Genomic DNA, 9,665 nt, shown 5'->3' on the forward strand with positions numbered 1-9,665 from the left:
CATATGAGAGAACGCCGGGAACTTAGTGACTACTCCAGTAGGCACCAATTCCTCCTCGTCTGACAAAGCAGTCAACGTGTACACTGCACCACTATGAGTCTGAAGAGCAAGCTCGACAGATATCCCCTCGGTCATCACTTGGTGTACCTGCAGCACCTCGCACGCTCTTCGGACGTCAAAGAGCTTAACAGGACAAACTGTGGCTCCTTCGGTCTCTGTATTTGCATTGAGGGTGTCCATCGAGCAGAGCACAAGCTGATCCCGCCATCCAGTCTTACCCGCAAAGACGAGTCGGCAAGACTCGGGGCTAAAACGAACCCAGAGCAGACTCGAAAGCGTGAAAGGTTCGTCATCCAATCCAGCGTGAATCAACTTTACTGTGGTCATCGACATCAGTGTGTCAGAACGGCTTCGAGCAGCGTTTGGTGGAGGAGGTAAACCTGCTGATGAAGCACGAACATCTGTTGGTGTCAGGTAGTTCTCCACAAGAATCACATCTCCATTGGCGAGCAGCACGAGTAACGTCTCGGTCTGAGAATCAAACACAACTGAGTTGATTGCTGCATCAAACGTGGCTTGAAGCAGAGCAAACGGTGGTGGCACCATTGCACGGTGAAGTGGCGTAAGCAGCAGCTTTGATCCATCGATAACTCCCGTCATTGCCACACTCTGACGCGCTTCCTGACCCTCTCCGCGAGTCAATTGTTCGGCTTCGACACTGCAAATATCCCAAGAAAATTCGTGTTCATAGAAAGTAAGCGTCTGGCTGTGCGCTGAACAAGCAACGACGTTCAGTCGGCCAGCTACTTCTTCGTCCCAATTGAAATCAACAAGTCGATCATCAGTGCGAAGTTGGAGCTCCTGCTTCAGATACCAGTGATAATTATTCCTCGACCATAATTGAATAACGGGTGGCTGGTTGTCGTCGTCTTTACCCGTAGGATGCAAGCTCACTGCAATGGTCTCCGACGTTGTGTTCCACCTCACCCTTCCGACTCGATACTGTGGCGCACGATACACGGCAGGGATAACAAACTCGCCATGCCGCAGTCCGTTGCGCTCGAAAAAGACCACAACCAATCTCCCCTTCCTCAATTCGGTACTTGCAATCAATGCGAGACTCTGACTCCAATGCAGTGCTGAACCAAGTGCCGGGATAGCACGTCCGTCTTCCAGTCTTCCGAGTGCGTGGAACTCGAGTTGGTCCGTGAAGACCAATACCTTGTGAACTACTTCACTCTCCTCTCTATCATCGTCTCTCCTCGTCGTTGCAATATTCAACGCAACAAACTTGGTGTCTTCACGCCAACAGAGTTCGCAGCACCAACTCTCTTCGTCTTGTCTAGAGGTACTGAGCTCCAACTCCGAAGGCATAGAACTCTCGATCTCCGTCTCATGGAGCACCTCCCAGTCGTTACTCATGACCAGCAACGATCCTGCACCAGTGACAAGCGCCAACATCTCCTGGTTGCTAGTCCATGCGACTGCACGCAGTCCGCTGTCCACATTACCAACTTCTTCACCGTCTCTGGTATCTACATCCACCGAAACTAGCGCACCGCTTGTAGAAGCGCAGACTAGCGTTCCCAACTCTGCCACATAGTTCATCCACCTCCAGCAACCTGCAGATGCGTCGTCATCCTCCACGAACTCGCGTAGATCCAGGAACAACTCCAGGTCTTTAGACGGTGAGTGCGCATCTTGTTCATCGAGCTGTAGCGCCTCGATGCGACCACTAGAGCGCAGGAAAAATACCTGAGCGTCGCCAGGGATTGAAGCAAATGCAACGCACCGATTCTCAGATTGTGACGATGCCTCAAGCGCCCATACGCGGCGTTGTAGCGACACCAAGTTGCGCATCGGATTAGAATGGTGCAGTGACCACCAAAACCAACAAGCGATCTACGTAAAATACCGTATTAAAAAGTAGTAATTAAAATTAGTATTTATCAAGTACTATTTTTGAGCAATAGATCATGGAGTCCAAGACCCTGCTCAATACTCTGTCACCGCAACTACAGGCCTTGGTGGAGGCCTCCCTAGGGGCCAAGCTACCGTCACCTGCAGCCTCCGAGTCTAGCCATGATCCTTCCAAGCCTCAATCGACCAACACTGACGCAAAAACACAGTCTAATGCCTCTAGTCCGATCGTCCTGGACGCCTCTCACCATGCAGCTAAACTCAATCCGTCAGAGCTCTTTAGTGCGTTGTGTAACCATCGTCCGGTGTAAATTACTGCGCTGACTTACTCTTATGAACCTTCGCAGCATTTAAACACCCAGACTCTCCTGGCTTCGTGATAAAGGAGGCATTCTTAGGTCACCGGGAGGCCTTGGAGGTTAGAGACGCGCTGACGGAGCTAGCAACGAGCGGAACGTTCCATGACGCGAAGGTCGGCGCTGGTCAAAACTTACGCAACGACCGAGCGGTGCGAGGAGACAGAATCCACTGGATCCAGACTCCAAGCGACTTGAACGCTCCAGCACAAAGCATTCACCCCGCAATTCTGCATCTGCGTAGACAAGTGGAGTCGCTCGTGTACGGACTCAGGAAGGCCTCACCCGAGATGGATCTGCGCAATATCGTGTCGACACAATTTGCAATATTTGTACGTTGAATAGGGACTAACGCATCTGAGTTTGTGCTAATGTGGTTAACGGAATGTGCACGTAGCCAGGTGATGGTGCCCGGTTCGTCAAGCACGTGGATACCTACTCGAACGTACACAAAGATGAGCGCGGAGGAATATCCAAAGACGGTCTTGTTCGTCTCATCACGTGTGTATACTACCTGAACGATCAGTGGGAAATTGAACATGGCGGTTATCTTCGCGTTCACGTCAAGGACTCCAAGCACTTACCGGCTTGCCACTGGGACGTTCCGCCCAAACTTGATACACTAGTGCTATTTCGAAGCCGTGATGTTGAGCATGAGGTGATGCCGACGTATCGTGAGCGTAAAGCGGTGACGATTTGGTATTACGGGAAGCCGTCCAAAGCTTCTTCTGCTTTAGCAAGGACTGAGGTCTTGTCCGTACCACGACCACTCCCCTCAATTACAGGAAACGAGGCAAACCATACAACACAACCGTCAATATTCGTCGCGATCCCTAGCTACCGCGACTCGGAGTGCAGACATACAGTCGATAACTTGCTGGCTCGTGCAACATTTCCGGAACGGATTTCTATCGGCATTTGCTTACAGACGGACGAGAACGACGGCACTTCTGCGTATCTAAAGAGCAAGTATTCTACGAGCAAGGTTTGTGTGCAGTGGGTGGACTATCGACAAGCTGCAGGTCCGTGTGTGGCTCGTGCACAGGCACAGAAATTGTGGCAGGGTGAAGAGTTCTATCTCCAAATCGACAGCCACATGCGTTTCCGTCCTGGGTGGGACTGCTTTTTGATCAGTGAGCTGGGAAAGTGCCCTTCGTCGAAACCAATCTTGACGACGTATCCACTTGGCTACACATTGCCGAATGAGGTAATACCCTGTTGAAACTTTCTGAATTATTCTTTGTCTGACCAAGCTGATCATGTTGCAAGATTTCGACTGAGTGTCGCCCCACTCTTCTATGCGCTTCATCGTTCGACAGCCTTGGAATGCTTCGTCAAACCAGCAAAATACTCTCAACAAAATCGACCAAGTGAGTCAAATACATCTACTACGGCGCGGTAAAACTTCATTGCGGCTCACTGTTTGTGCGTGTTGTTTTATAGGCCGCTGCCGTCGCTTTTCTGGGCTGCTGGTTTTGCGTTTTCGTCGTCTAAAGTGATCGAGCAAGTGCCATACGATGCGACTCTACGATTTTTGTTCTTTGGAGAGGAATCCTCGATGACAGCACGACTGTGGACGTCAGGCTGGGACTTCTTCACCCCTTCTGAGACTGTGGTTTATCACCTCTGGACTCGAGCTTATCGTCCTGTTTTCCAGGAGTTGGAAAGTGGTGAAACTCAACGCTACCGCTCCGCGTCAGCTCACTACGTCAAGCAGATACTGCAAATTGACCAGACTCCTGTAAATCAAGACGATACACTTAACGTGGGTAAGTACACATTAGGAACTGAGCGAAGCTTCGAGAGCTATCAGAAGCACATTGGCGTCGATTTTTTCAGTCAAAACATCGAGTGGAGAGCTGAGTGGGGCGATCTTGATCCGATCCAGTTTGATCTGAAGGCCCATGCAGGCAAAACTCTCCCTCCAACGTAAACGCCAATTATTTGGTTGAATACAAGCACGTGGTCATCAAGTCGTTCTAAGCATTAACATGCTTGCTCTCTAAAATCCGTTCAGCTCTGCTTACTTGCCGTCCTCAATCAAACGCTTGCCCAGTTTGAAGTAGTAGTCGACCACACTCTTCAGATCGTCAAGCTTGATGAACTCGCGCGGGCAGTGAGCGTCCGTGATGCTGCCAGCGCCAACCAGGTACGCCTTACCGTCGAAGTTAAAGTAAGGAATGTCCGTGTTGAAACAGGCAACGCCAGTGTCATAACCCTCCACTGTAGTCAAGTGAACGGGGGCGTTCGAGGTGTAAAGTTTCATCTCCACACGTCCAGCCACGATTTCCTGCAGCCACAAAGATGCACGTTACTACCTGACGTTGTACAAGTTACTGTCGCTGCAGACGCTTACCTCAACGCGCTTGTAGATGACGTCGGGCTCAGTCACCAAACGGAACATAAGCATCGCCGATGACTGCTCAGCCAAAGCATTGGCTGCTTGTCCACCGTTTAGCAGACCGATGTTAAGGTCTGTGTTGCCGTAATCCTCCGTTGTTGGCCAGCTCTCCTTCTTTAAGTCGTAGAGGACATCAATCATCGGGTCGATGGCCGAGTCGCCCAAGTGCGGGTATCCTATAACATACAAGAGCGAGACGAGTTAGCAACGATGTGTTGATCCAGTGAAGCGACCAGTTCCGTACCGCTGTGTGCTGCAACTCCCTTCTGCGTGAGTTGAATTTTGAGCACTCCCTTCTGCATCTTCGACATCTTGAGAGCGGTAGGTTCGCCGACAATCATGTGAGCTGGCTTGACATTGAGCTCATTGGCCTTCTTCATTCCGCTGTGGTCGGTTTCTTCCGACACGACATAGAGAACCTGAACGTCATTGCCAAAACCAGCTTCAACAAGTTTCTGCGCTGCGATCATTTGACCAGCAATCAGACTCTTAGCATCACAGGCACCACGACCATAGAGCGTCGTGCTGTCGATGCGAGGAGGAAGGTACGGCGGAACGGTGTCCATGTGCGAGTTGAACAGAAGACGCGGAGTCTTGCTGTTGCTTCGAGTAGCATACACATTGTATCTGAATAAACAACAGTACGTTAGCGTCTACTTCTTTCCTACAATGGTAAAAGACGAACGAACCTGTCGGCTTTGACGGCAGCATCGGACTGTGGAGGGACCTTTTGCTTGTGCACAGTCCATCCACGAGTAGTGAGCCAGTCGGCAATCGCCTGACCTACAGCAGCCTCATCTCCTGAGGTCGAGACGATAGAGTTGAGACCAATCGCAAGCTTCACAACATCGTCACTGTTGACATCTGCCAGAGCAGCAGCGGCCTCGATCTGGGCCTTGTGTTCATCGGAGACAGCTGAATCATCACTCTTCGGGGTCTCCTGAACCTTCTTCGAGATCGTCTCACGCCACTTTCCATTCACTGACGTTGCCTTCACGACGCTCGACCCGTTAGCTCCAAAGATGAACGCGCCCATAAGAGACGACGGAGTCGAGAACTTGAGCTGTTCCTCTTCAATGTCGACTAGTGCAAAGTCAGCAGCATATCCCTCCTTAATTTCACCCTGTAAAGATACGTATACCGTCAATAAGCTGCCCATTCTTGACAAATAAGCTTGAACAATAGCTTACCACTTGCAGGTTCAGCGACTCGGCTCCGTTCTTGGTGCCATAACGGAACAGAAGCTTGGCCAGATCGGTCTCCGAAGTGGAGTCAGTGCAAACACCTCTCCGGCTTTGGTGCAAGCGGTGCGCGTACTCCAGCCAGCGCATCTCTTCGCACATGTCCACTCGGGCATTGCAGTCCGTACCGAGACACACACGGTCCGAGCAGCTCGCAATGAACGGGAAGCCATCTCCCAGGTTACCCTACATCAACATCAAAGTACAGTTAGAGCATAAAGACAACCAATTAAACTTCCAAATCCCACTAATCTCACCTCAGTGAGGGGGCAAATGCAGACATTTCCCTTCTTCTCCACAAACTGCTTCAATTCATCTGCCTTGGTCCACGTACAATGCACCGCTGTGAACTTCTCATCGATCTTTAGATGCTTCAACAACAGACCCATGGGCGTCTCGCCATCGTGTGCAGCCTTACAGTCATCCACTTCCTTGGTCTGCTCTTCGAGGTGGATGTGGAACACCAGACCGCGACGCACGGATTCCTCGTGCAGCTTGACAATATCGGGTACTTCCACTGCACGCATCGAGTGGGCCACCACGCCCAGTGACTGAGTGGGGTCATCAGCCAGCTTACTCAGTAGCGCATCCATCTGCTTCCAGTAGACTTCGTGCGAGTCCACCTTGAAGCGCTTCTGAGACTCTACCATTGGTGCGCGCTGGAAGCCTCCGTGTTCGTAGTACGCATTAAGTAACACGATGCGGATCCCCACGTCCCTGGCCGCACGTAGCACCGTCTCGTCGTACGCGAACTCATGTCCGTCCTTACCTTCACCTGGTCGACCATGATGGAAGTAGTGGAACTCGCCGACGCTTGTGATGCCGGCGTCGCGCATCTCGGAGAAGCACTGACGTGTCAGATCGTAGATCTGCTGCTCGCTCATGCCGCCTACGAGTTTGTACATCTCCTCGCGCCACGTCCAGAAGCTGCTCTGGGCAGAGTCCTTCGGGTACGTCTCTCCGAGGCCACGCAGGCCGCGCTGGAACGCATGCGAGTGAGCGTTCACCATACCAGGCAGTAGCGCACGACCTGGCAGCTTGTGGACGGTGGCAGAGGCGTCAGCGTCGGCTGAGCGCTCAACGGACTGGATCAAACCATCGGCGCCCACAGACACGTGCACGTCGCGCTCGAACGCCTCGCCAGTCCATGTGAGCTCAGGTGCCAGCACATATGCGGCGGAAGATTGCGGAAGCTGCATGTTGCACGAAGAGTGATGGTGGTGCGCACGCGGAATGCGGAAGACAGAGTGATTGCGGAGCTGAGGTGTCTGACAGCCACGCAAAGTGCGAATGAGCGCTCTGCGCATTGACACAAAAGCAAGAGTGTGGTGCCAGCTATAGCGGCTACTTGTTAAACTGCAACGTTGGTGCAGCGGAAACACTAACGTAATTCATGGAAATCGAAGTTGCATTCATCTTTTTAAGTAGTTAAGGAAGATGGGCAAATTACAAGAACCATTTTTATGCGGTTGTCATTTTAAAAGTGTATTGAATTATGTAAATGATTGGTCGCCCTTTTTCATTCGCTAAAATAGTATCAAAAAGCGTTGATTGGACAGATCCGCTTCAACATCCTTACAGATGGGTACATGCCCATGGTGTAGGCGATTTGATGCACATTTGCACTTTTGCCGTGTCTCCTGAAGCACTTGCTGTTCTACCGTCGACACCATGAGCTCGTTCCGACTCCGTATTGCCAACGCTCGCCAGATCGTTCAGGTCTGCGCGAATGGTGAGCCGTTCAAGGCCGGCGCGGCCCAGAAGGAGCTGGCTGTGCTCGAGAACGCGTCGCTTGTCGTGGACCAGGCTGGCAAGATCGCGTCCGTTGGCACTGCCGCTGACGTGGAGAAGTGGCTGAGCACTCAGCCGCAGCCTGTGAGCTTCGAGAGGGACGTGGACGCCCGTGATATGGTGGTTCTGCCTGGCTTCGTTGACGCGCATACGCACCCGGTATGGAGCGGCAACCGTGTCAACGAGTTCGCCATGAAGCTGGCTGGCGCTACCTACATGGAAGTGCACGAGAGCGGCGGCGGCATTAACAACACTGTGCGCCACACCAAGAAGAGCTCGGAAGCTGAGCTATTGGAACTGCTGCGTGCGCGACTAGATCGTATGCTGCGCTCTGGTACGACGCTTATCGAAGCCAAGAGCGGCTACGGACTCGAGACCGATACGGAGCTCAAGATGCTTCGTGTGCTGCACACCGCGTCGACAGGTGACAACGCACACCCTGTGGAAATCGTGTCGAACTACCTGGGTGGCCACTCGGTTCCTGACGGTATGACTGCTGAGGAGGCTACGGAGGATATCGTGACCAAGCAGATTCCTGCTCTTGTGCAAGCCAAGAAGAACGGTACCATCTCGCCTGAATTCATCGACGTGTTCTGTGAGAAGGGCGTCTTCGAGCACGACGACTCTCATCGTATTCTGGAGGCTGGCAAGAAGGCTGGGCTGGAGATTAATTTCCACGGTGATGAGATGTACCCCATGCAGTCTGGTACTATGGCCGCTTCTCTTGGTGCACGTGCGATCTCGCACTGTGAAATGCTGACTGCTGAGGACCTTCAGGCTATGGCTGCCCACAAGCCAGAGCCTGTGTTCGCCGTGCTGTTGCCTACTACCAAGTACATCCTGAAGCTGCCCAACCCTCCAGCGCGCGACATGATTGCTGCTGGTGTCCCTGTTGCCCTCGGTAGTGACTACAACCCGAACGCTCACTGCCTTTCCATGGCTCTGACCATGAACATGGCATGTGTGCAGTTCGGTATGACCATGAAGGAGGCTCTTGTAGGTGCCACTATTAACGCCGCTGCCTCTATCAACCGCTCTGCTACTCACGGCAGTCTGGAGGTTGGCAAGCAGGGCGACTTGGTACTGATGCGTGCGACGCAGTGGGAGCAGATCATCTACGAAATGGGAGACCCTCCTATTGAGCACGTGGTGAAGAAAGGAATTATCTGCACCAAGTAAGGTTAGTTGTCTCCTAGTTCTGGTGCATACACAGAAAGTAGATGAGCTTGCAATTTTGCCTAAACAAAGATACCAATCATTAGAAAATAAAAAAGCAAAACAAACCATATTGATTGACTCAGTCTGTCAGAGAGCAACAAGCTTCACTCGGTACGCTTTAGAGAATATCGTAGGGGGTAGTACCTCCCTACTGTGTGGGTGGCTGGTACGTGTTCTTCTCATTCCACTCGTCCATCTTCTTCTCGATGAAGGCGATGACCTTCGGGTCCGGCACAATAAATAGGTGTGTATCGTCCAGATCTTCAATCACAAACCGTTGCTATCAGGCACACCGTAAAAGAACTCCGTTACATACGAACTGTAGGCCAATAACCAGCTAAATTGCCAACCTGGACTGCCGTCTCGTTGAGATGCAGCAAATACTGCTTTGTTGCCGGATCGCTGCCAAGAACGTGCATTATATCGTTAGCTATAGGAGGTGTGGTTAGTGGTGGGATAAAGGTAACCACAGACTAAGGTATCTGCTGGAGATCACTCGTCCGTAGTGGAATATGCTACGTACCATTTGACCAGCACTCCCTTGTTTGCGGTTGGCATCGTGCTTTGGGGAATGCGAAAAATAAACTTAAAACTTATTAATGTGGTGCACACGATATAGTATTTATCATTTAGTTACGTTGATTTGCCTGTTCGCAGACGAATTTGAATAAACTCTCTGCAACCGCATCGTTACGAAAGTCGACGTAAGCAAACCGTAAGTATCCAGACAACGCGTTC

General features: G+C 51.6%; 6 protein-coding genes across 7 annotated transcripts in view; 1 reads left to right on the plus strand and 5 right to left on the minus strand.

Moving 5' to 3' along the window:
* PPTG_22329 (hypothetical protein) overlaps positions 1-1,860 on the minus strand; it is a gene marked incomplete at both ends in the record, with an annotated part of 4,219 nt that extends 2,359 nt beyond the window's left edge. The window contains one exon of the mRNA XM_008903369.1: positions 148-1,860. Coding sequence (XP_008901617.1) covers positions 148-1,860 — 1,713 coding nt within the window. The remainder of the gene's footprint in view (positions 1-147) is intronic.
* Positions 1,861-1,968: 108 nt separating this feature from the next.
* Positions 1,969-4,284, plus strand: PPTG_08181. 2 transcript variants are annotated; one of them, XM_008903112.1, is made up of 5 exons: positions 1,969-2,202; positions 2,268-2,608; positions 2,674-3,483; positions 3,546-3,646; positions 3,720-4,284. In XM_008903112.1, the coding sequence occupies exons 1-5, from the start codon at positions 1,977-1,979 to the stop codon at positions 4,207-4,209; spliced, it is 1,968 nt and encodes a 655-aa protein (XP_008901360.1). In that variant the 5' UTR covers positions 1,969-1,976; the 3' UTR covers positions 4,210-4,284. The 2 variants fall into 2 exon arrangements, with proteins under 2 accessions (XP_008901360.1, XP_008901361.1); XM_008903113.1 differs by having other exon boundaries at positions 2,674-3,646.
* On the minus strand, positions 4,042-7,285 carry PPTG_08182 (formiminoglutamate deiminase). The gene is made up of 6 exons (XM_008903114.1): positions 6,176-7,285; positions 5,868-6,104; positions 5,367-5,800; positions 4,922-5,304; positions 4,633-4,853; positions 4,042-4,566 (listed from the first exon to the last, which is right to left on the minus strand). Exons 1-6 carry the CDS (start codon positions 7,223-7,225, stop codon positions 4,300-4,302), a joined length of 2,592 nt encoding a protein of 863 aa, XP_008901362.1. The 5' UTR covers positions 7,226-7,285; the 3' UTR covers positions 4,042-4,299.
* Positions 7,286-7,493: 208 nt separating this feature from the next.
* On the minus strand, positions 7,494-7,859 carry PPTG_22330 (hypothetical protein; the record flags this gene model as incomplete). The annotated part of the gene is made up of 1 exon (XM_008903370.1): positions 7,494-7,859. One exon carries the CDS (start codon positions 7,857-7,859, stop codon positions 7,494-7,496), a length of 366 nt encoding a protein of 121 aa, XP_008901618.1.
* Positions 7,860-8,021: 162 nt separating this feature from the next.
* PPTG_22331 (hypothetical protein) lies at positions 8,022-8,996 on the minus strand (the record flags this gene model as incomplete). Its single annotated transcript, XM_008903371.1, has 1 exon — positions 8,022-8,996. One exon carries the CDS (start codon positions 8,994-8,996, stop codon positions 8,022-8,024), a length of 975 nt encoding a protein of 324 aa, XP_008901619.1.
* Positions 8,997-9,075: 79 nt separating this feature from the next.
* On the minus strand, positions 9,076-9,485 carry PPTG_08184 (hypothetical protein; the record flags this gene model as incomplete). The annotated part of the gene is made up of 3 exons (XM_008903115.1): positions 9,076-9,207; positions 9,278-9,329; positions 9,451-9,485. The coding sequence occupies 3 exons, from the start codon at positions 9,483-9,485 to the stop codon at positions 9,076-9,078; spliced, it is 219 nt and encodes a 72-aa protein (XP_008901363.1).
* Between the last annotated feature and the right edge of the window lie 180 nt (positions 9,486-9,665).

This window comes from Phytophthora parasitica, assembly GCF_000247585.1.
Source record: "Phytophthora parasitica INRA-310 unplaced genomic scaffold supercont2.15, whole genome shotgun sequence".
In the NCBI taxonomy this organism is placed as follows: domain Eukaryota; phylum Oomycota; class Peronosporomycetes; order Peronosporales; family Peronosporaceae; genus Phytophthora; species Phytophthora nicotianae.

What these genes read in the sequence shown, in the direction of transcription:
- PPTG_08181 (XM_008903112.1), top strand. Translation starts at nt 1,977, where the DNA reads ATGGAGTCCAAGACCCTGCTCAATACTCTGTCACCGCAACTACAGGCC. An exon ending in CGACACAATTTGCAATATTT is followed by an intron (nt 2,609 to 2,673) that starts GTACGTTGAATA and finishes ATGTGCACGTAG; the next exon opens with CCAGGTGATGGTGCCCGGTT. An exon ending in GCTACACATTGCCGAATGAG is followed by an intron (nt 3,484 to 3,545) that starts GTAATACCCTGT and finishes TCATGTTGCAAG; the next exon opens with ATTTCGACTGAGTGTCGCCC.
- PPTG_08182 (XM_008903114.1), bottom strand. Translation starts at nt 7,225, where the DNA reads ATGCGCAGAGCGCTCATTCGCACTTTGCGTGGCTGTCAGACACCTCAG. An exon ending in GCATTTGCCCCCTCACTGAG is followed by an intron (nt 6,105 to 6,175) that starts GTGAGATTAGTG and finishes ATGTTGATGTAG; the next exon opens with GGTAACCTGGGAGATGGCTT. An exon ending in AGTCGCTGAACCTGCAAGTG is followed by an intron (nt 5,801 to 5,867) that starts GTAAGCTATTGT and finishes GTATCTTTACAG; the next exon opens with GGTGAAATTAAGGAGGGATA.